Source organism: Macaca mulatta, chromosome 4, assembly GCF_049350105.2.
Source record: "Macaca mulatta isolate MMU2019108-1 chromosome 4, T2T-MMU8v2.0, whole genome shotgun sequence".
Taxonomy (NCBI): Eukaryota; Metazoa; Chordata; class Mammalia; order Primates; family Cercopithecidae; genus Macaca; species Macaca mulatta.
Window position 1 is genome coordinate 2,391,785 of NC_133409.1, and position 25,230 is coordinate 2,417,014.

At 45.8% G+C, this 25,230-nt stretch overlaps 1 protein-coding gene across 12 annotated transcripts in view; it reads left to right on the plus strand.

Annotated features, from left to right (window-relative positions):
- Positions 1 to 25,230, plus strand: part of WDR27 (WD repeat domain 27) — a 309,044-nt gene that overhangs the window by 62,724 nt on the left and 221,090 nt on the right. For 9 of the 12 annotated variants that reach the window (XM_028846955.2, XM_078001101.1, XM_015137724.3 and 6 more), the window contains 4 exons: positions 2,673 to 2,794; positions 4,257 to 4,390; positions 6,235 to 6,332; positions 7,684 to 7,805. In XM_028846955.2, coding sequence (XP_028702788.2) covers positions 2,673 to 2,794; positions 4,257 to 4,390; positions 6,235 to 6,332; positions 7,684 to 7,805 — 476 coding nt within the window. Of the gene's footprint in view, positions 1 to 2,672; positions 2,795 to 4,256; positions 4,391 to 6,234; positions 6,333 to 7,683; positions 7,806 to 11,184; positions 11,365 to 25,230 lie in introns of those variants that run through there. The other 3 variants (XM_078001104.1, XM_078001100.1, XM_078001106.1) reach the window with 2 other exon arrangements.

Below are 25,230 nucleotides of genomic sequence, written 5' to 3' on the forward strand. Positions count from 1 at the left end.
AGAGGTTGCAGTGAGCCGAGATGGCACCACTGCACTATAGCCTGGGTGACAGAGCAAAACTCTGTCTCAAACAAACAAACAAACAAACAAACAAAATCCTGACCTAGACAGGGTTTTAGAATCCTTTTCACTGTGTTTCTGAAGCTCCTCATCTCATCACACACACCACAGGGGAAACTGGTCAATTGAAAAGAGGAGGGAGGCCTTCCGTACAGTGAGGAGGTGGTGGGGAGAGAGAGGAAGAGGCACCCGTGTGGTCCCCCAGGGGCACGTTGCTTCGTGGGGACGGGCCTTGCCTGCGGTGATTCGTCTTCGATGCACCCTGTGGCCACAGCACTTCACGCATGTGTCTGGGGCTGGAGCGTGGGAGAGAAGGGGGATCCCACCTTTGGCAAGTTCTAAGGAATTGCCGTTGTTTTCATCCTGGGAGTGGAAGTCCGTCCCTGACACTTGAGATGAAGGACCAGGCCGATTTGTCAGGACTGAGCAGAAGGTGGCACTTTGCAATCCCTGTATTGCCGGTGCCTCTGCTGGCCTTGGTGGCTTAGTGGACCACTGGGCCCCCAGCAGACGCTGTGCTCATAGGAGGAGGTGGGAAGGACGAGAAAAACACGTTCTCTGTCTCACGAAGAAGGAAGAGCGTGGGTCGCGGTAACTTCACCCTCCCTCCTGTGTGACCTCCTGCGGCCTCTTGCAGCCTGTGGGTCAGGCAGTGGAGGCTGTTCTGAGCTTGATATTGGAAGAGAGTGGGCCACACGGCTGGTAATGGAGTGACTTCTGAGGTCAGTCACTGGGCAGAAGCATCAGGCCCTTCTCACTGGGAGGACACCCTTATGGCCCAGGCTGCCTGGACCAGGCCCTGCAGCAGGTGTCTGAACCTGTGATATTCTCGGATGGTGCGGAGCTGTGGACGCCACTGGTGTTCAGTACGAGCAGCATGGGTGGCATCTGTTAATGGCAGTCATGAACTTGACTTTCCTTTGAGTCTTGTGGCTGCTGTTAGCTGAGCAGCAGTGAGGAGTGTTTGGAGCTTTCCTTAACCAGCCTCTGTACTTTTGCTAAAACTGCCAGAACTCTACACGTGAGGGCAGCAAAGCTATTTCACGTTTTTCTGCGCTGTAAATTTCTGCTCTGCGTTTCCTGGCGTCCTGTTGCAGAACTGAGTTATGTTTTTAAAATTACATCTTTCCTGGTGTTCCCGTCTTTTTACGCTGGTTCCCTGACAGATGTGATGTAGTGAGATAGCAGTTCCTTGTCCGGTCTACAAATTGTGATGCGTGATTCACGTGCTGAGGCCCGCAGGAAGGGGCCTTCTGCTCCGTGGGAAGATCCCGGCTACAGCAGGAATTTTCTCGGGAGTTGTGGTTACCCATCCCCTGTGATTTTAATCACAAAGTGCTTAGCTATGGAGGTGAAATGGGGTCGCTGAGCAGGTCTGGGGTCATTTGTTGTCAGGAAGCAGGAGTGAGGCTGCCCTCAGTTTTCTCCTTGCCGTCCCAGCCCGGGTCCTCGGGGGGGTCAGAGGCTGCAGGGCTGGGCGTGGCCTCTCCTTGTCCTCACCTCCCCACCTCCTCCCCTCTCGCCCTCCTCACCGTGACGCCTGGCTTTCGCTCCAGGGTCGACCTCTGAGGAGAAGCACATCCCTGGTCGTCTTCGCTTTCTCCTTTCCTCTGCGTCCGCCGCTTGTTAGAACCGTCAGGTGGTGGCAGCTGAGAGACTGTTTGAAGACGCCTCCCGGCCTGACAGCCGTTCTAGGGGTTATGAGGCAAGACAGGTCCAGAAACCAGCACGGGCTCAGGGCCTGGGCCCCAGGGTTAGGCTGGGGGTAGGATGAGGTGGGGTGTAGGATGAGGTGGGGAGTAGGATGAGGTGGGGGGTAGGATGAGGTGGGGAGTAGGATGAGGTAGGGGGACAGAAAAGCTCTTACAGGTGTATGAAATAAAGGCTGTTTGCCTCGTCGCCTACCTTAGTTTCATATCAGAGCAGCACACACTGCCGACATTCAGACGCCTGAAGACCAGCATCGGCGCTCTCAGAAATCAGCATCCAAGCAGCCATTGTGAGTTTAGACAAAACTTTTCAAATCTGTCAGAACAAATGATCGACTTATATGTGTGTGCTCAGGGATTTTTTTTTTCACTTTTTTCTTTAGTGTTGATGGCAGTTCTTTAAAATCCGGATGCATTATCATGGAGTCCACAGATTTCTATACTGTAGTTTATAATACTAACTGTTATCATGTTCTTCTCTGATAACATACACTCACAGATGCACACATGATGTTGAACTTCTTAGTTTAAGAAATGCGAGGTTTTACACTGCCTGGCCGAGGCATTCAATCACACTCCAAACCTCAGCACCACACAATACACGCTCCTAACAAACCCACACCTGCACCTCCTGAATCTAAAATAAAAGTTGAACAAAATGGAACATGAGTCTTTAGAGCAGCTGCCTTCAGAAGCCACGTTGAGTCTCTACTGAAGGGAGATGGTGTACCTGGCCTCAGGCTCTGCGGCCTCACTGTGGCCAGGAGAAGCCTCCTGGCGCGCCCCTTATTACTTGACAAATGCTGTTCCGGTTGTGTTGTATGAAAGTACCAGATAAGCAGCACTCAGTCAAAACTGATACTAACAGTAGAAATAGTCACCCTCTCTGGTCATTCCTGTTAGGTCACGACGGGGCGGTGAACACCGTGTGCTGGAGCCAGGACCGGAGGTGGCTGCTCTCTGCGGCCCAGGATGGGACCCTGCGGGTGTGGTCAGCTCGTGGGGCAGAGCTGGCACTGCTTCTGGTAATGGACGGTCACCTCTGCCATGGGCAGTCATTTCCGAAGGAGCTGAGAGCTTCTCAAAAGTCTCATTTTACCTTAACAGGAGATGAGGAAAGGGACATAAGCCAAGAGTTTGCTTTAGAAAAGTTATTGATTAAAAGTTATTGCTTCAATGCAATAAACATTATTGATTAGTTTTTTAAATGTGTGTCTACATGTATATATTCACACGCACTCAATAGGCACATGCATATAGATGCATACACATATGCACACTTACTTGCCACATATTCACATGCATGCAGTAGGCACACGCATATAGATGCATATGCATGTGCACACTTACATGTTTGCCACATATTCACACACGTGCAATAAGCACATATGATATAGATGCATACACATGCATGCACTTACATACTTACCACATATTCAGATGCACACAATAGGCACACGCATGTAGATGCATACTCATGCGCACACTTACATACTTGCCACATATCCACATGCACACAGTAGGCACACACGCATATAGATGCATGCACACGCGCACACTTACATACTTGTCACGTGCGCGCATACATTCATATGCTTAAATCTATCCTTATGTTTGTGATGGTCTGCGAATGCCACATGATTAATACTGAAACATTTGAAGAATTTAAAATATTGATTCAATGTGATTTCGTAGACCAGAAGCAAAATGGCCAAGGGGCTATTATGTGGGGGAAGTATATTTTAGGAAGAAGAGTGACTTGTTTCGATGAACTTACATGAGATCATTTGGGAGCGGAACAGGAAAGGGGAGACAGGAAGATGATAACCTTATGACTAGGACAGGGAAAGAGAAGGAAATGGTAGGAAACTCACCTTCAAATCATGAAATTATGAGCAGGTGACTTGCAAAGAACGTAACATAAAAAGCAGTCGCATTTTCAAAGATGTTGGCATTTATTTTCTATGGGTCTTTTATAGAAAGGGGATTGAAGATGAGAAAGACAAGAAAGGCAGTGTCAGTTAAGGAACACCCAGGGCCTCTCTAAAGGTGAAGCATTTGGCAGCAGCTTCAGGAAGTAGTTTGCTGAGAGCTGTGGATGCCGTCAGCTTGCTCTGTGTCATAACACGTTTGGTTGTGAGGTCTAAATTTGAGAGCAGACACCTCAGAACTACATTTTAAAACAGTTTAAATTTCAGCTTTAATAAAATCCTTGCTACTTAGTATGTTTACTGCTGAGTTTCAATTCTTTTAAAGTTGTTAAATGGCTGGAATTCAAAGCATTCATTACAGTGAAATTTTAATCATATAATACCTTTCAGAAGTAGTAGGCAGAAACAAAAATTGTAGATTGGGTCTAACAAAGTATATGTACGCATTTAGAATAAGTAGATGTTGGGTTTTAAGAAGAAATAATTTTATGTTTAGAGCAATAGTGTTTTTGTTAACATTTATCGTATTGACAGTAATTACTGGTTTGCATTACAGGGCAGAGACATGTTTTCTAAACCGATACAGTCTGCGCAGTTTTATTATATAGATGCCTTTATATTGTTATCTTCTGGCCCTGAATTTCAGCTACTGAAGTATCATATTGACACTTGCAAAGATGAGATGAAGAGGTAGGCACCCCTCCACCCTGTGCATTAGTTTTAGATCAGAGGAAGCCGTTTCAATAATGTGATGTTGAAAAGGTATTTACATTTTAAAAAGTTGCCCCAAATTTAATAATGACCTCATATCACTAAACTGCTGATGAGAGGGAATTATCCAGATCCTACGCATTTTAAACCTTCCTTTGTATTACTACGTGGGGGGCCTTTGGCATGACAGAATGCGAGAATCTGGGGGATTTGAGAAACCTCAGTTATCATCTCGGCTCTGCAGCTATTGAAGTGATGTTATGTGGAACAAATACTATTGATAATACAAAGTTAAATTATGAACTATTTCAAATATATACATATATATGGGGAATAATAAATATCTCCTTAGCTACACTTAGCTTGGACAAGTATTAACATTTCACTGTCTTTGTTTTCCAGAATTTTTAAAGAAATAAAATATTACAGAGGGAATTAGGAACCTGCCTCCCAGTCCTGTCTGCTTCCCTTTTCTTTCCTTTTGAGATTGGCGTATTTGCTTCTTGGTCGTAGTTTTATATTTTTGCTGTATCTCTATGTATTCATGTCATTTTTTTTTTTTTTTGAGTGTAACATAAGCGCACCTTTCTTAATCAAAATTATGTTTCTGAGATGTGTGACTTCAGTTTGTTAATTGGGGCGAGTGCCCTGCGGGCAGAATGGGCACCGCGTCTGCCTGCTTCTCCCATGGAGGGACGTCGGGTTGGGACCTGCAAATGGTTGGGTCTCCCAGCCAATAGACGGGCTTGCAGGGAATCCCTGGTCTCAATGAGAGCGTCCCCACTCTCATCTGTCCCGTGTCACAGCTTCCCAGGAGTGACTTCTGGCCTGTGCTGGGGCAGGTTGTACACAGAGGAAGGGCTTCAGGACCCAGCAGCTCCCTCCTGTGGCCCCTCCCTCAGCCTTGTCTTCAGAGATGCCTGGGACTTTCAGTCCTAAAGTTTGTTTGTTTGTTTGTTTGTTTGTTTGTTTGTTTGTTTGTTTGTTTTTGAGATGGAGTCTCGCTCTGTCGCCAGGCTGAAATGCAGTGGTGAGATCTTGGCTCACCACAACCTCCGCCTCCCGGGTTCAAGTGATTCTCCTGCCTCAGCCTCCTGAGTAGCTGGGATTACAGGCGCCCCCCACCACACCTGGCTAATTTTTGTACTTTTAGTAGAGACAAGGTTTCACTATGTTGGTCAGGCTGGTCTCGAACTCCTGACCTCATGATCTGTGTGCCTCGGCCTCTCAAAGTGCTGGGATTACAGGTGTGAGCCACCACACCTGGCCTGAAGTTTATTTTTACTTACCGGGAGGGAGCTTCATAGGTCAGCTCATGTCACAGGCTTCCCGTCTCGGCTGGCACAGCCCTTTACCCCTGAGAGTTGGCAGCTTCTTGTTCTCGCCTCCTCTTTCTGATCTTGTGGAACTTTCTCTTAGAGATCACTTTGCAGCCACTTCAGCTGGGTTTCGGGAGGTAGCGAAGCTGAAGCATGTGTTCAGTTACATGTAGCGGGAGATGGGCAGGTTTTTCTAAGGCATACACAGAAACACCCTATACTAAAAGGCTGGTGCATTTGACCACAGGCTGAAGAAGGAGGAGGAGGTGGGGGATCTTTCATATGTCAGAAATCACCACAAATAATTAGATGTTAATAGAAAAACAGGTTTTTCCCCTAAAGAAAAATCAAGGTAGCTAATTCACTTTTTCCCTCAGTATCATAAAATGTGACTTTTAAAGTGATATGAAAACTTTCTTTTCATGTTTAATGTTTTTAAACATAAGATATTTAGTGTAGTGGAAGGAAAGCAAGAAGATTGATCATCTTGATTTTCTCTTCCAGATATAAACAGAAGAGCAAGTCCAAGCTGATTTGCAGGCTCTCCACGACGGGTGCAGTAGACGTGACCAGTCTATCGGCAGTCAACGACTTTTATTCCCGTATCCTTTCTCCCAGATCCCGGTAGGGTTTTACGCCCTGAGTGTCATTCCTCTGGCAGAGGGGTGTGCTGAGCATCTCATGAGTGTCAGGCATTGTGTGAGGCTCCAGGAATACACGGACCCTTCTCATGGAGCTCGCTGTCCTTGTGTTAATTGTACGTGTTAATAATGCATCTCAATATTCAGAAAGGGCCTCAAGGGAAGAAGAAACCTGAGTGCCGCATAGCTCATGCCGTCCAGCAGGTGGGCTGACCTGGTACTTCTGCTCTGGACTTTGTTGACTAATGTCTAGTAATTTAGTTATTCTATCTCATCTGCAGAGCTGGCAAAAATCATAGCAGTTGCTGTTCAAAATAATATGAAATGGAATCCAGAACTTTAATTTTTGAGATTTTTATGGCTAACACCATTGCTTTTAATTTTCAAAGTTGATTTTAATTTATTTAGGGGAAAAGCTCCAGATCTTTAGGAATTCATTGTATAAAGTTTTAATTTACTCAAAGTTCAGTCTAAGTTGAACTCTATTGGAGGGTTTTATAGTTGAACTAAAAGTGGTAGGAGGTTGTAGTATGTTTTAGTTAGAAATGTGGTAATTTCATGCTAGAATTGGTGCTAAAATACCTAGCAGAAATAAGAAAGATGTCATTAGGATTACTTTAGCTTAAATGATGGTTTCTGGAATACAAGGATACTAGAGTCAAGAGTAATCCAGCGCTAACACCAGCATTACGGGTCTCTTGACTCCAGTGCACCTGTGTTCCCACCACATATGCTCATTACTGCAGCATTCAGGGCTGAGCATTGAGGCTTGGGGGGTGCTGGTGGTCACACGAGCCCTAAATGTATACATTGCTCCTCATAGGTCAAGTTTATGAAGCATGTCACGGTCACCTGCCAACATGGCACTGTCTGGGCTGTGTCTCCCCTCGTGAGACCTGCCCCAGGTGCTGTCACCCACTCTGTGGGTCTGTCTAATCTTAGTTCAGTCCTTTCTTCTGAGTGCAGTGTCTACATATTCAATTATTTGACATCTGATTTGGGTGTTTCATGGGCATCTCAAATACCACGTATCTAAAGCTGGAACTCCCACTTCAAAACAGGCACTGTGGTGGTCTCCCTTTCCCTAAGCAGCCCCCCACCCCCGCCCACCTGCTCTTGCCAATGCCTGGGGCCAGATGGGGTGGGGCTGGAGTGGGCTCAGGACGTTTCAGGCGGAACTTCAGAAATTCTTAACTAGTCATCCATTCTTGAGTCTTCTAATATTCCGAAGTTTTTATTAGTAAAAGAGATGGACTGTCCCTTCCCCATGGGTATGAGTGTGGAGAGGAGCTCCCTAACTGGATTATCGCAGACATCGTTCTCGCAGCTGGCCGGAACAGGACCGTGGAAGTATTCGACCTCAACGCCGGCTGCAGTGCAGCGGTGATAGCAGAAGCCCACTCACGGCCTGTCCATCAAATCTGCCAAAATAAAGTGAGTCAGTTTTTGGATAATATACATCATCTGTACAACTGTGTGTTTAAAGCATTTCACAGATATAAATGTATGATGCCATTTTAGCAGTGTTTGCTACCAAATTCAATGTTAATGTTTATTGATCATTAGATTATTCGAAGCCTTGATGTTTGGCCCTAGGACATACTTTAGTATCATGTTGAATGTTAAGTTTTGTACTTTTGTGTTTGACTATTTTATGGGCTCATACTAAGATTTTACTAGGAAAACATTCTCACATAAAACTTGATAGGGTTGCATATTTTCAGCAATAGTGGATTGCATAGTAGACACATTGGTTCTATGGCCTGTGGGGCAGCCTTGCTAAATCAATAGCTTTTTTTGAAGGTGGAGGCTGTTGGATACAGCCAGTCCATTTTGACAGAGACAAAGTTTACAAATATCCACAGCGATGGGTTCAAGGGTTGGCATTACAGGACAGCCATTTGATGAGTTCATTGTCTGATAGCTGCATGGTTCAAAAGACACTTGGTTACTCAAGAGGGGGTCTAAGTCTTGGGAACAAAACTGCATTTCTTAGGACTAAAACTGTAATTTTGGTTGTTGATATGCCCAGAAAGGTTTTCCAAGTCAGGGATTTAACTTACAATGCATCTGGCATTTATATTATGATTGAGGGTATCATTTTGCTAAGTGAAGTATTGCAATGTTGGTTAAACAGACTTTGTTGTCCACAGGTTAACATATTTTGCATCTTTTTTTTGTTTGTTTGTTTGTTTGTTTGTTTTTTGAGACGGAGTCTTGCTCTGTCACCCAGGCTGGAGTGTAGTGGCCGGATCTCAGCTCACTGCAAGCTCCGCCTCCCGGGTTCCCGCCATTCTCCTGCCTCAGCCTCCCGAGTAGCTGGGACTACAGGCGCCCGCCACCTCGCCCGGCTAGTTTTTTGTATTTTACGGGGTTTCACCGTGTTAGCCAGGATAGTCTCGATCTCCTGACCTCGTGATCCGCCCGTCTCGGCCTCCCAAAGTGCTGGGATTACAGGCTTGAGCCACCGCGCCCGGCCTTTTTTTTTTTTTTTGAGACAAAGTCTCTGTCACCCAGGCAGAAGTGCAGTGGCACTATCTTGGCTCACCGCAACCTCTGCTTCCTGGGTTCAAGCGATTCTCCTGCCTCAGCCTCCTGAGTAGCTGGGATTACAGGCATGAACCACCATGCCCGGCTAATTTTTTTTTTGTATTTTTAGTAGAGACGGGATTTCATCATGTTGGCCAGGCTGGTCTCGAACTCCTGACCTCGTGATCAGCCTGCCCCAGCCTCCCAAAGTGCAGGGATTACAGGCGTGAACCACCATGCCTGGCCCACATTTTGAGTCTTTAAATTTCTGTTTAACAGGACAGGTATGGTCTGATTATCTATAAAGTTTGGTAATCAGTTCAAATTAGAAAGAGCAAAGATTCTAGGCTGTTAAGTTAAATTACATTGAAGCAGATTTGTTCCTGCATCTCTTCTGGATAAAGGGGAGATGGAGGTGTCAGGGCCACAGGAAGACTTTGTTAATGGGTGCGGCATGAGAGACCCCGGGATTCAGAGGCTCCGTGTCCAGGAAGATGGTCTCCCTACCTGTTGGTCTGGATGGCTCTTCAGAGAGGCAGATCCAGGGACTTGGCAGTGTGGGGTAGTCAGAGCTTTGGAGGTCAGGAAGACGCCTGGAGAGGCTGCCTGCGGAGGCGAAGCCGACCTCCGTGCCCTCCCTGTGGGGCAGCCTTGGTTGGAGAAGGGAGGGTTTAAAGGCTCCGATAGGCATCTTTATCTTGCCTTCATTTTAATCTTCCACCCCTCCACCACCCAGTTCATCAACAGGACATTTCAAATTTCAATAGGAGAAGGCTTTTCTGGTTTGAATAACACCATGGAAATACCAGCTTGCGGAGAGTTGTTGGAGAAAATATTATTCTTCTGCATTTTCTCTTTTTGTTTAGACGCTTCCTGCATATAAACCAGAGCAAACATGTTTTTAAACACTGTGCAGTGGGTCTGTCAGATGAATGAAGGAATCCCTTTGAAGAATTCTGTAACTTCTTTATGAGGCTATTAAAATGGCACACTCCACAAACCAAGTGCGAATTAGTTGAATCAGTGCTGTGTGTAATACTCCAGGTTTCTATGTTTTCTGGGAAAGCTGTGAAGGAAAAAGAAGTCAGTTTGGTAATTTACAATGAGAATAGGCAGCACTGTTGGTATTTGAGAGCCGTGATCTGATGCTACTAATTTCACAGTAAGATCTGTCAAGATTAGGCAAAGATTTGATTATTAGATTTTATATATTTCTGGGCTTTTAAATGAATTTAATAATTGAGTTATTAACTTTTAAAATGATTGTTAGCCTAATACCCATCTTATTTATTTTTTCTTCTTTCTTCTTCTTCTTTTTTTTTTTTTTTTTTGAGATGGAGTCTTGCTCTGTCACCCTGGCTGGAGTGCAGTGCCTGATTTTAGCTCACTGCAAGCTCTGCCTCCCGGGTTCCAACGATTCTCCTGCCTCAGGCTCCCCAGTAGCTAGGTTTACAGGCGCGTGCCGCCACGCCTGGCTAATTTTTGTACTTTTAGTAGAGATGGAGTTTCACCAAGTTGGCCTTGATCCGCCCTTGAACTCCTGACCTCGTGATCCGCCCGCCTCGGCCTCCCAGAGTGCTGGGATTACAGGCGTGAGCCACTGTGCCCAGCCAACCCGTCTCATTTTTTAGGTATTATGATTCCTTTTAAATTCAAGTGCAGCTTCATGTGATATCAATAGCTAATATTTGGATGTAGAATGTTAAAGTATAAGTCTGACCTACTAAATTTATTTAGTGAAACTTCCACACAAAGACATTTGACTTTAAGATACCCGAGTGCAGACGAGGGTTTGCACCGTCTTTGTGTCTGATCTTGGTAGTACCTAGAACCTGGAATCTGCTCACTTGACATGCGCCGAATTGAACTGTGACTTGCTGTTACCAACAGAAAGCAAAGGATTCGATTCTTTGTACAAGAAAGTAGATGTAAATCTAGAGAAGAAATGGTTTCATAAAAAGACTCGTCAGCATGTAGATTGCAGAGGTTAAAGTTTGACAAATAGTATTTAAAATTTGTTGATGCATTATTCTCAAAATGCAGTGTATAAAAATGTATCTAAAGATACAGATTGCTGACAAGAAAAGTCTCTCCGGAGATGTTATGTACTTGTCTGTCTGGTCAGTTTTTCTAAAGTCTGTGAGTCTTTACAGTTAAGTGAGAATTGGCTAAATTTCCCAAATGTCGTCATTCTTGAGTTTAAAAATTTCAGTTGTGAAGATAAATGAATCTTATACGTGAAATTTCTTTCATGTTGTAAATTTTACATTTTTTTTTTTTTGAGGTGCGGTCTCGCTCTCGTCGCCCAGGCTGGAGTGCACTTGCGTGATCTTGGCTCACTGCAACCTTCGCCTCCTGGGTTCAAGCGATTCTCCTTCCTCAGCCTCCCAAGTAGCTGGGATTACAGGCACGTGCCCCCATGCCTGGCTAAGTTTTGTAGTTTTAGTAGAGAGGGGATTTCACCATGTTGGCCAGGCTGGTCTCAAACTCCTCACCTCAGGTGATCTGCCTGCCTTGGCCTCCCAAAGTGCTGGGATTACAAGCATGAGCCACTGCTCCTAGCCAATTTTACATTTAAAACGTATTTCTTACCATGCTTTTGGACACTTGCTGCTTCTTGTCTCAAACATTGTCAATTATTAGAAAAAGTATTTCCTAGTTCATTTAATTTTTGTATTGGTTGTGCATGACTCTTATTAAAGGTGGTCATTGCAAAGCCAATTATAATTTATTTTTGGTGTTTGGAAAATGGTCTGTCAGCATTTCCATTGTAAATCTCTATTTTCTTTCTCTTTTTGTTCTTTTCTTTATGGGGTTTATGACAGAGCCATGAAACTTGGTCTAGATTAAAAGTTGGCCTATTAGAGCTCAGTCTGAGATTTTTTTCAATTTAGTTCCCAAATTTGTTTTAAATTGTTTCAGATGTTTAGGTTGCAAATGCAAAATATAATTTCAAAGTTCTCAATGCTTTCTAGTTTATAACAAAAAATAACATACGAGGTTTAAGATAATGGTAAAGATAATTCTTTTAACTTTAGCTAACCAATTTTCTAATATTTTCAAGAGAATTATTTTGGAAAATGATATGATGCTATTTGGTGTGATCTTGCAATTTTGTTTCCTTTCCTGTCTGTTCCCATTTCATAATAGAAGAGTTTCTAACCTTTTGCATATATAAAGCTTTTCTCTGTTAAAGGGTTAAATGTATGTAAATCTCTTAGCATGTGCTAAGTGCACCTGCCTGGTCACTGTGGAGGCTCTCCGTGCACACCGCCAAGGGAGGAGGACGGAGGCGCTGGGCCTGGCTCGCCTCGGGAGCCTCTGGACAGCAGGCATAGTGAATTCCACAGTCTGATACCTGTTTTTCCTCTCTTCCTCTAGTGCTAATTTCATTTTGGCTTCTTTTGGGTATTATCTTTTATTTCAATAATTGAGGAGACTTGAGGAGCCAGATGAGACTGTGTTTATATTTAACTTTGTTCTGACTTTTAAAATATGTTATATTGGAAGCAGCATATTAGATTTTTTAGAATACTTCAAGCCCTAAAATAGTATTGACTTGGAGAATGAAGATACAGGAAGTGAATTGGTAGCATAATTAAGATTTGTTTTTAGAAAGGTCTTTATATTTTGTTGGCTTGATTGTAATACATTTATTTTCAAGACTTAAAGCGTCAAATTTCATTATTGTCCCATTTAATTTACTGTAATGAACATTGTTGGTTCTAAATATATGTTAGAAATCAGCAATGATGATGGTGAGGAGTTAACGAGGAAATTGTGGAGGACTGTTACGAATTACAGCGACGTTGGAGGACCGGTCATGAATGACAGCAGCTGTGGCCTTTCAAATCAGAACTCTGCTCTTATGAGGAAATGAGAAATGTGCCGTCAGGAGAAGGGCAGCTGCTGATGTGTTACAGTGAGGACTCTTTAGAGTCCAGGTTTGCAACTCCTCGGAGGCACAGGCACTGCCCAGGGGTGCCGTTGGCGTCCACAGCAGAGCATCCTTATGCCCAGTCCACCGGGAGACTCTTCTGCCTTTATCTGTGTGACACATTGGACGACCGCACGGCTTCTTGAAGGGCTGGTTCTGTGTGTCTAAAACCACCGCAGTAAAGGGCGACCGTTTCGGCGCGCAAGCGCCCTATTGCGGGGCAACGGCCTCATCTGCTCACTCACGGATGTGGAGTGAGTGCGTTCTGAGCTGCACGGTGCGGACTCGTGCGGGAAGCGTCGCGATGTCGTCCTCAGGATCACCTTCTGGGTCAGAGGCAGGAGGTGTATTCAGTTTACCAAGTGGTCTGTGGGGCCTCTGAACAAGCGGGGGGCAGGGAAGATGTTCCCCAGGAGGTGGTCCTGGGCTGAGCCTTGAAGGAGGAGGGGACAGCTGTACCAGCTGGAGGGGCCTGGGCCTGACCCCCCACTGCCCACTGTGTGGCCCAGAGAAGGCAGCAGGAGCCCGGCACAGCCTGCTGTGTTTTGCACCCAGTCCCACAGGCAATGCAGCACCCCTCGGCTGGTGCCTCTGCACCCACCCTGCTTAACACAGCACAGCCCCTCTGTCACCCTCTGTGGGTGTGCAGACCTCAGGAAGGTGACACTGCACCCGCATAGGTGCAGGTGTGGGAGGCCTAGCGCTGCCATCTTCTGTCCCACCTGCAGCCTGCAGTTGCTCCCCAGCAACTGTCCCCACAGCTTGTCTCCGCCCATCACCACCCACTGTTGACCTGTGCCTTCAGAACCCCATCCGGGTCATTTTTATCTTCACTGTCAGTTCTTCAGAGGCCCCAGCAGCTTTTAGGATAAAAGCCCGAGGCTGCATGCAGACCCTGTGCCGCCTTCTCGTGCCTTGACCCCGTCAGTGTCCTTGGTGATGCCTCAGACCCAGTCTCAAGCTGTGGGCCCACATGAAGCCCAGGTTGCTGGGCTGGGCGATTCTCTCAGGCCCCAGTCGGCTTCTGTGGTGGCCTGGACAGTCACAGGAGAGCATCGGGGCCTGCTCCTGTGTGACACACGTGCTCTACCTGCCAAGAAGAGGCCTGCTCTGTCCTCAGAGTCGCAGCATCATGAACGTGGAGCATGGGGCATCCTCATCCCCCCAGAGCCCCAGACGGAGTGGGGGTGCTGGCGTGAGATCTGAGCAGGCACCACCGGCACCTAAGCTCTGACCCCACAGAGCAGCTGAGGCTCCACACTGGCTTCCCGACTACACCTGCCTGACAATGAGCCCAGTGAACGGGGCTGACTCTGAGACACAGGATTGACCCCTTCAGGCCTGGTCCCCGGCACTTCAGCCCAGGGCTCTCAGAAGGTGGAGCTGAGCGTCCGCCAGCTGCACTCTGTGCTTCTGCTCTGTGGCCTGCGTCACAGGCAGACCCAACTGTCCAGGCTCAGCCTCCACCACCTCCCCAGGAGGCCTCCCTGGCCTCTCAGTAGTTGGACTCGGCCCCTTACTTGGTCTTGTGCCTACACTGCTGTTCCAGGGCTCATCAGTGCATTTAGAATGACGTATGGTTAATCCTCTCTCCTGTGAGATTCTCACCTTGAGGTCAGAGCCATCCCTTACTAGCATACAGTCGGTGCTCAAAAATTGCTTGCTTAGTCCAAGCCCAATCCTGGCAGTTTTAACGGGCCTGTTTGAGTTACAACCATTGGATCTGCCTTCCTTTTTCAGTTGGGCCATCATTTACCCACAAGAGCTCCATGACCTGCTGCTGGCGTGAGCACTCCAGGGCTCAACCTTTGGCTTTCCCTGGTGGTGACGTGAGAGAAGCAGCTACATATGTGTTTATTCCAGATGCCAAGTGAAGCCTCGAACAAGAGTTTCATCTTGCACCAGAAATCAGCAGATGTTGGCGAGGATGTGGAAAAAAGGGAACACTTAGACACTGTGGGTGGGAGTCTAACTTAGTACAAATTAGAACTAATTTTTTTTATGGAAACCAGTATGGAGATTTCTCAAAGAACTAAAAATAGAACTACCATTGGATCCAGAAATCCCACGACAGGGCACCGACCCATAGGAAAAGAAATCGTTACATAAAAAAGACACCTGCAGTGTTGTATGTTTATTGCAGCACGATTCACAATCCCAAAGTTGTGGAATCAAACTAAGTGTCTGTCAACAGAGGAATGCATAAAGAGCATGTGATACAGACACATGGTGGAACACTACTCAGCCATAACAAGAATGAAATCCGGTCTTATGCAGCTCTAGTGGTTGGAACTGGAGGCCACTGTCTTAAACCACTCAGAAACAGAAAGTTAAATCTCATGTTCTCACTTACAGGTGGGGTAAATATTGTGCACACGTGGACTCGGTGGGATAAAAGACACTGGAGACTCGGAGGGTGAGAGGGTGGGAGGGAGGTGAGGGATGAGAAATTAAGGGGTACAGTGTACAATATTCGGGTGATGGCTACACTGAAGCCCAGGCTTCTCCACTACACAATATATCTGTTGACAAAAAGAGCCAAACTCTGTAAAATATTCGAAGACATTTATTCTGAGCCAAATATGAGTGAGCATGGCCCGTGACACAGCCCCCAGGAGGTCCTGAGAACGTGTGCCAAGGTGGTCGGGGCGCAGCTTGGTTTTATACATTTTAGAGAGGCAGGAGACATCAATCAAATACATTTCAGAAATACACGAGTTTGGTCCAGAAAGGGGAAACAACTCAAAGCTGGTGGGTGTGTCGGGGGGCCTCCAGGCTCTAGGTAAATGCAAACATTTTCTGGTTGACAATTGGTTGAGTTTCTCTGAAGACCTGGGATCAGTAGAAAGGAAATGTTCAGGTTAAGATACAAGATTGTGGAGACCAATATTCTTTTGAAGTCTCACAGTGGCTGCTCTTAGAGACAATAGGTGACAAATGTTTCCTAGTCAGACCTTTAAAAGGTGCTAGAGTCTTAATCTCTTTAGGATTGGGGGAGCTTGGAAGAAAGAAATCTAGCTACGTGAACAGAGATTCTTCCCAGATGCACATTTTCCCCCACAAAGGACAGCTTTGCAGAGCCGTTTCAAGATACGGCAAAGAAACATATTTTAGGGTAAAATATTTGGATTTTCTTCCTTGTCTCATAGTATTATGCCAGAGTCAGGTTGGAAAGTCAGTCATCATGATATATAGGGTTAAGTAAAACCCATCTGGTGAGAATTGATGGTTTGTAGAGCATGACTCCCCAGATTTGGGCAAGATAAAAAAAAATCAGAGTGGACCGGGCACGATGGCTCACGCCTGCAATCCCAGCACTTTGGGAGGCCGAGGCGGATGGATCATGAGGTCAGGAGTTCGAGATCAGCCTGACCAACATAGTGAACCCTGTCTCTACTAAAAATACAGAAATTAGCCAGGCGTGGTGGTGTGCACCTGTAATCCCAGCTACTTGGGAAGCTGAGGCAAGAGAATCACTTGAACCTGGGAGACAGAGGTTGCAGTGAGCTGAGATCACACGCCATTGCACTCCAGCCTGGGTGACAGACCCTGACTCTGTCTCAAAAATAAAAAAATAAAAAAATAAAAAACTGAGAGGAAAACTTTAACCAGCATTTGAAGGAGGAGGATGTGCTTTCTGTAAATAGTAGGAGATAATTCATAGAAAGCATCTGTAGGTACTGTCACACACTTACTCATTGGAGCATCAGATGGCTTTTTATTTTCCTACATTCTTGACTCAAAAAACCCTTTAAAACTATTATTACTAAATAAACTTTAGACTGGTAAGTGCTGTTTCGGTATTTCCGGTAAACCACTAGACACGGCAGCGGGAAAGTCATCCCGGCCTGACGGCCTCGTTGTTCTGGAGCCACTGAAAGGGCGTGAACCCCACACTTCACCCTGCTCTTGGGCAAGTGTTTCCAAACCCGCTGCTCCACTGTGTCAGGGACAAGAAAACTTCAGTGAGCTAACCGAGACCATCCTTATTTATGTATTAATATTCCATTGGTCTCATTAGATGTTAAAAGTCAGAATGAGTTTCGTTTTTGTGGAAATTCTATGAATTGGCTCTACAGCCTGTGTGTTCAGCCTTCAGTTGTCGACAGGCTCTGGGCCCCCTGCTTGTAGGGTCTCCTGCTAACTCTAGGCTGAACCATCAGGGCCTCTAAAGTCAGTCCTCCCGGGAAGGAAGGACAAGGAAGCAGGCGTGGACTTGTGGCGGTCTCTGCTCAGGCAGATCTCCTCCCCGAGGCCCGCGGCAGTCAGGAGTTGCATCTGAATGAGAACCCCATGCTCACCCTCCGTAAGGACGGTCCCTGCCCCGTTACCTGGTGACAGGTCCCCTCGGTGGATGGGCCGGGCCCTGAGGGTGAAGGCTGCTACCGTTGGCCGCCCAGCCAGGATGTGGGACGGCTGCTCTTGTACTCCCCGTGCTCTGACTCGGTGGAACTCGTGTTCCTGGCCTCATGCCATCTACCTGGGGCTGCATGGACACACGTCTCGAGTTTTTCATCCCATGAGGTTGCATGGCCATGGCTCACATGTGTAGTGGGTCAGGCATCCGTCACAGGCCACAGCCAGGGCTCTGTAGTTGACGGTCGGCTGAGCTCTCTTCTTGGTGGTTGTCAGACTCTCATGGGAAAGTTAGTTAATTAAATTGGTTACTTTATCCTTTTTATTTCTAATCAAATTAGTGAAGTTTTCTTTAGTTATTAGAGAACTTGGCAGGTCACCTGGCTCCCTGGAAATGGTCGGTGGCCGTTTTCGATTTAGGTCCTGTATGTCCCTGGCTGGGCTGAGGGGGATGGGGGATGGCACCAGGGCACAGCCCAGCCTCCCTCCGGCTGCCTAAGGAGTTCTGAGTGGACCCGAGCGTTTCATTCGCTAAGTCCCTCGAGCTTGAGAGAGGCGCGTGAGGGGCTGCACTGTGGTGAGCTTCAAATCTCCTTTTGCACATCTGGAAGGTTCTTGTGGGTGTTCTTTGTCCTCAGATCCAGAGCGCACCTGACGCCACACACCACACACCTGACGCCGCACACCTGACGCCACACACCTGACACTGCACACGTGACGCCACACACCACACACCTGATGCCGCACACCTGGCGCCACACGCCGCACACCTGACGCCACACACCTGACGCCACACACCTGACACTGCACACCTGACGCCACACGCTGCACACCTGACGCCGTACACCTGACTCTGCACACCTGATGCAGCAGACCTGACGCCGCACACCTGACACTGCACACCTGACGCCACACACCTGACTCTGCACACCTGATGCAGCAGACCTGACGCCGCACACCTGACACTGCACACCTGACGCCGCACACCTGACTCTGCACACCTGACGCCGCACACCTGACGCCGCACACCTGATGCCACACACCTGACACTGCACACGTGACGCCACACATCTGATGCCACATACCTGACACTGCACACCTGACGCCACACACCTGACACTGCACACCTGACGCCACACACCTGACACTGCACACCTGATGCAGCAGACCTGACGCCACACGCCTGACGCCGCACACCTGACGCCACACGCCTGACACTGCACACGTGATGCCACACATCTGATGCCACATACCTGACACTGCACACCTGACGCCACACGCCTGATGCCGCACACCTGAGGCCACATGCCTGACGCTGCACACTTGATGCCACACGCCTGACACTGCGCACCTGACGCCACACGCCTGATGCCTCACACCTGAGGCCACATGCTGCACGTGGTGTCTCCAGGGCCCCTTGTCCACGATCCTCTGTGTCTGGTGCTCACCACACCTTGTGGGTGGGTGCCTGTTTGCTGTTTTTGCTGTTTGTGTTTACTTTCTTTTTGCTCAGGCTGTGGCACTCATAGGCTCATTTACGATGACCTAGAGAAGCATGCCCTCAGCCAGTGTGAGGAAACCCAGGCCGAGGTTGGCACTGAGTAGCCATTGGGAGGAGTTTTCAATGTGCTGAATCCCACGATTGGGGCCTCACACGTGTGTGTGTATCAAAACACCACGCTGTACCCCCAAAATATGTGCAGTTATTATGGGTCAATTAAAATAAGTAAATGACCAGTTTTTCTTCGAAGTGGTTCAGAATAATTCATCCCAGATGTGGGTTGTTGATCCTCCCCCAGCATGGTTCTCTCTGGCACCCCGGCTGGACCCGCACTGTCTCCGCATGTGAGTGGGTGTGCAGGCTGTGACTTCTGCATGGAGCCTGCGGGCCCTGTGAGTGATGCCGTCACCGGCTGAGTGCCACAGCCGAGCCACTGGGGTAACTGCCCAACGGTTCACCTTGTCTGCTGCCTAGATAGAGCCAGTTGATCAAGACAGGGGAATTGAAATAGAGAAAGGGTACTTCACACAGAGCCGGCTGTGTGGGACATGGAGTTTTATCAGTACTCCAATCAGTCTCCCCAAGAATCTGGGGATGGGAGTTTTTTAGGATAATTTGGTGGGCGGGTGGGGTCAGTGAATCCCGAGTTCTGATTGGTAAGGTCAGAGGTGAGATCATCAGGAGTCGAAGCTGTCCTCTTGTGCTGAGTCAGTTCCTGGGTGGGGGCTGCAGGACCAGCTGAACCAGTTTATTGATGGGGTGGGGTACCAGCTGATCCCTGCAGTGCAGGGTCTGCAGAATATCGGAAGCACTGATCTTAGCTTTTACAATAGTGATGTTATCCCCAGGAGCAATTTTGGGTGTTGGGGAGGGGAGTGTTCAGAGTCTTGTAGCCTCCAGCTACGTTACTCCTAAACCATAATTTCTAGTCTTTGAGCTAATTTGTAGGTCTTACAAAGGCAGTCTAGTCCCCAGGCAAGAAGGGGCTTTGTTTTGGGAAAGGGTTGTTACCATCTTTGTTTCAAAGTTGAACTATAAACTTAAGTTTCTCCTAAAGTTAGTTTGGCCTCAGCCCAGGAATGAAAAGGACAGCTTGGAGGTTAGAAGCAAGATAGAGTTGGTTAGGCTAGGTTTCTTTCACTGTCTCAGTTATAATTTTGCAATGGCTGTTTCATCGGGATATTTCTCCCGTGTCAAAACCCTGCAGTGCTCTCTTGAGGAGGGACATGGTAAAAATGTTACTTCTTTAAAAAATTTCCTGTTTTTATAGCTCTGGTAAAAATAATGAATAAGAGATTTTATGTTAAACTTTGTTTTCAGTCATTTCTTCCTCTCTTTGTGGAGATTGTTTTATTCATATTGTTTTCCAAGTGGTTCTCTTTTTTCTATAAACATTCAGTGAAATGGCCACAAAGAGTAAAGTGTTAACAGTCTGGCTTTGGGCTGAACTCTTAATTCAATACCTGTTCCTAATAACAGTTAAATGTATCACGGCTCATTTCCTCCCACCTTGAATTTGGTTTGTATGTGCGTGTGTGTGAACCCCAAACATCTGAGGCAGGTCTCAGTTAATTTAGAAAGTTTATTTTGCGCAGGTTGAGAACGGGCGCCGTGATGACATGTGCCTGAGGTGGTCGGAGCCCAGTTTGGTTTTATACATTCTAGGGAGACATGAGACATCAATCGACATACATGAGATGAACATCGTTTCGTCTGGAAAGGTGGGACAACTCGAAGCAAAGGCGGGAAGACACAAATCAGGGAGGGGACCTCCAGGTCCTGGGCAGATAAGGGACAAATGGTTACATTCTTTTGAGTTTCTGATGAGCCTCTGCAAAGGAGACAATCAGATATGCATTTCTCTCAGTGAGCAGAGGGGTGACTTTGAATAGGATGGGAGGCAGGTTGGCCCTAAGCAGTTCCCAGCTTGACTTTTCCCTTTAGCTTATGATGTGGGGGCCTGGAGATTTATTTTCCTTTCATGATGTGTATGTATGTTCATGTGTATGTTCCTGTGTGTGAATGCCTGTGTATGTGCATATGTATGTATGTGAATACCTGTGTGTGTATATGCGTGAATGCATGTGTGGGTATGTATATGCATGCATGCGTGTGTGTGTATGTATATATATGTGCATGTGTGTGTATGTATATGTGTGAATATGTGTGTATGTATATACATGAATGCATGTGTGGGTATGTATATGCATGTGTGCATGTGTGTGCGTATGTATATATGTGTGCGTGTATGTATATGTGTGAATATGTGTATGTATATGCGTGAATGCATGTGTGTGCATATGTATATGCATGAATGTGTGTGGGTATATGCGTGCATGCATGTGTATGTATATGTGTGAATGCGTGTGTGGGTATGTGTGTGTGTGTGCATGTGTATGTGTATGCGTGAATGTGTGTGGGTATGTATATGCGTGCGTGCATGTGTGCGTGTGTATATGCATGAATGCATGTGTGCGGATGTATATGCGTGCATGCATGTGTGCGGATGTATATGCGTGAATGCGTGTGAGTATATGCGGGCGTGCATGTGTGCATATGTATATGCGTTAATGCGTGTGTGGTATGTATATGCACGCGTGCATGTGTGCGTATGTATATGCGTCTGTGGGTATTTATATGCGTGCGTACGTGTGTGTATGTGTGAATGCACGTGTGTGCATATGTATATGCATACGTGCATTTGTATGCGTATGTATAATGGTGAGTGCACGTGTGTGCAAATGTATATGCGTGCATACATTGTGTATATGCATGAATGCATATATGGGTATGTATGTGCGTGCATGTGTGTATATGTATATGCGAGCATGCATGGGTGTACATATGTATATGTGTGCATGAATGTGTATGCATATGTATATGTGCTTTTAATTATAGTATTAATTAAAGTGCTATTAATTAGTACATTTAAAATATCTATTAGCTGCTACTGTGCGCTCGGCAGTGTCCCTTGAATGAAGAGTTAGATGAATGAAGAGAGGGCAAGTCCTTGTGCTGGAGGAATGTATTTTCTTACAAAGGAACAAGTGTATTACACAAGGTCAGGTGCTCTGTGCTGACCGGGTAACTGGAGCAGCAGGTTCATGACACAGGGAAGGGCACCAGGTCTATGTCTGGAGGAGCAGAGTGCAGGAGGTGGGCTGTGTAGTGAAACCAGTGGAGCAGTGGACCTCGAGGCTCTTGTTAACTCAAAATATATAAGGTTTCAGTCAGTTCAGAAAGTTTATTTCACCAAGGATAAGGATGCACCCAGGACATAGCATCAGGAGGTCCTGACGATGCTGGTCGGGGCACTGCTTGGTTTTATACATTTTAGGGAGACATGAGACATCAACCAATATGTGTAACATGTACCTTGGTTCAGTCAGGTAAAGTGGGATTTGAGGCCAGGGCTTCCAGGTCGTGAGTAGATAAGAGGCAAAAGGTTACATTATTTTGAGTCCCTGATCAGCCTTCCACTGAATACACAATTTAGTCTGGCTCAGTGAATCATCATTTTTACATAAACAGTAGGGGAGGGGAAGCAATCAGATCTGCATTTGTCTCAGGGAAGCCTCAGAGGGATGTCTGAGTTCTGTCTGTCCTTTACCCACAAGGAATTTCCTGGTGGGCAAATTGTGAGGGAGGTCTGTAGCTTCTTATCTTTGTAGCTATCTTATTTAGGAATAGAATGGGAGGCAGGTTTCCCTGAGGCAGTTCTCAGCTTGACTTTTCCCTTGGCTTAGTGATTTCGGGGTCCCAAGATTCATTTTCTTGTCCCATTCCTGATGGACATCTGGACAAACTGGCTGCCTGAGACAGCATCCCTGCAGGTAAGCTGTGTCCTAAAAGGGTGAGGACTAAGCTCTGATTAAGGGGTCTGGGGAGTCGTGCTCTACAAACCATCAATTCTCATCAGATGGATTTTATTTAACCCTATATATCATGACTGACTTTCCAACCTGACTCTGGCATAACAAGACAAGGAAGAAAATCAAAATATCTTACTCCAAAACGTGTCGTTGCCATATCTTGAAATGGCCCTGCAAATCTGTGCTTTGTGGGGGAAAATGTGCATCTGGGAAGAATCTCTGTTCACATAGCTAGACTGCTTTCTTCCAGGCCCTCCCAATCCTAAAGAGATTAAGAGTCTAGCACCTTTTAAAGGTCTGAATAGGAAACATTTGTCACTTATTGTCTCTAAGGGCAGCCACTATAAGATTCAAAAGAACCTTGGTCTCCACAATCTTGTATCTTAACCCAAACATTTCCTTTCTATTGAACCCAGGTCTTAAGACAAACTCAACCAATTGTCAACCAGAAAATGTTTACTTTTACCTAGAGCCTGGAAGCCCCCACTTTGAGTTTTCCTGCCTTTCCCAGTTGGGAAACCAACATATTTCTGAAATGTGTTTGATTAATGTCTCATGGCTCCCTAAAATGTATGAAACCAAGCTGCGTCCAACCACCTTGGCCACATGTTCTGAGGATCTCCTGGGGGCTGTGTCATGGGCCATGGTCACTCGTACTTGGCCCAGAATAAATTTCTTTCAATATTTTACACAGTTTTACTCTTTCTGTCAAGGCACATGGGATATTTCATTCCAAGTGCTGTGGTGAAAACTGTTTTTACAAATTGGCCTTGTGAAGAACCATAGTTGTGTAGATGCGCCTCGCTTTGTTCCTGGAATGACATAGTGTCCGTCTAATTTCCCAATTCAAAGAGAGTCCCTCTCTTTTAAAATCTTAGCTTTTTGTTAAGAGGTTTAGTGTCTTTGCTTTAGGAAACTGCTTAAAATGTCTACATTTTGTCACAGCTTGAGCAGTGACTATACAGTAGCCTGAATCTTCTCAAATCTATGTGGTCTTTCAGTAAGGATTGTAATATTTTGTGAATCATTGTGGTGTACTCTTGGATGAGAGGTGTTATATTAAGAAAAATAGTTCTGAGGTTTTTTATGGGAAAATTAGAGGTTTTACTTCCTGAAAATAACTATCTGAATGGTATCTGATGGAATGAAAGGGAAAGAGTATAAGGTTACAGAGGTTTACACTATGTTTTAATAGCTTTTTTTAAGAAACTTGTCTTACATTTTTGTTCAGTTGCACAATGTACATCAAACTAACCACAGCCATGTGGGGGCTGCCACTCATGAACTGTCATCCTGCAAGTCCAAATACAGGAGAAGCAGAAATTATCATTGGCCCAAATGCTGTATTTCCAGTAAAATATAAAATAGGGCATTTCTAATTTCTTCTAAGGTTAGTAACCAGCTCAGCCATATTAGTCATACATCAATAATGGGTTTTTTATTTTTTTTGCAGTCATCCTAGTGCACTACCATTAAAATGGTCTGAGAAATTACTCCTATAGTTATCTTAATCCTGTTGGACAAATGGAATTTTAAATTCATTATAGTATTGTATTAAGAGTGCCAAATACATCAAAAAGTGATGATCATATTTTCCTATTTTATGTGTTATATTATTAAATGGCTCATTTAAAAAATGAAAATACATAAGTGTTTTATGATTTATTGATATCCTTAAAGTCATAGCAGGTGTAGATACTTTATATATTTTTAAAACTTGACAGGATACTTACTCTTTGCCTGCCTCTGAATAAAATATGTACTATTTTGTGATGTAAATACATAATACTAGACAGCTAATTTGAATTTAAAAACAATGTGTTCAAGTTTGAACAGCTTTTTTAATGAAATAATTTTATTATACATGATTCCAGATTTCAGGAATAGTCGCTTACATTATTTTGCTTTATTAGTTTTAGATCTTGCTGTATTTTTTCAAAAGACATGAAATGATTATTGATACAGAGAAAACCTACCCACATCCCTCCCTTTTCTTCTTCTCTGATGACCGCTACTGAATTTCGTGTGGGTCTTTCCCTAGTACCCATTCCAAAGCAGTGATACAGGAGTTAAGAAGAAATTACTTAGGCAGATAATGAGGTTACGGGAATCCTCCCTAAGGGTTTCCTGTCAATGAAAGCAGCCCCAAATCATTTTCTTTTCTAACAGAGAACAGGCTGTAAAACCGAGCTGCAGACATAGACAAACAAGCCAGAAGCTTGTACAGGCGAATGCCGGCAGTTGTGCCAATAGGAAAAGGCTACGTGGGAATAGACATGTTCAAAATGGTGGCTCCATCTTCTCTTTTCTGCCAGCCACGTGTACAGCAAGGCGCAGGCAAAATGGTGCTGGCCAAGCAGAAAGTCCATTTGCCTAATAAGATTAGGGTGGGGCGGCTGGGCTCAGTGGCTCATGCCTGTAATCCCAGCACTTTGGGACGCCGAGGTGGGCGGATCTCCTGAGGTCAGGAGTTTGAGACCAGCCTGGACAACATGGTGAAACCCAGTTTTTACCAAAAATACAAAAATTAGCCTGGCGTGGTGGCATGCCCCTGTAATCCCAGCTACTTGGGAGGCTGAGGCAGGAGAGTTGCTTGAACTGGGGAGGAGAAGGTTGCAGTGAGCTTAGATCATGCCATTGCGCTCCAGCCATGAACAACAAGAG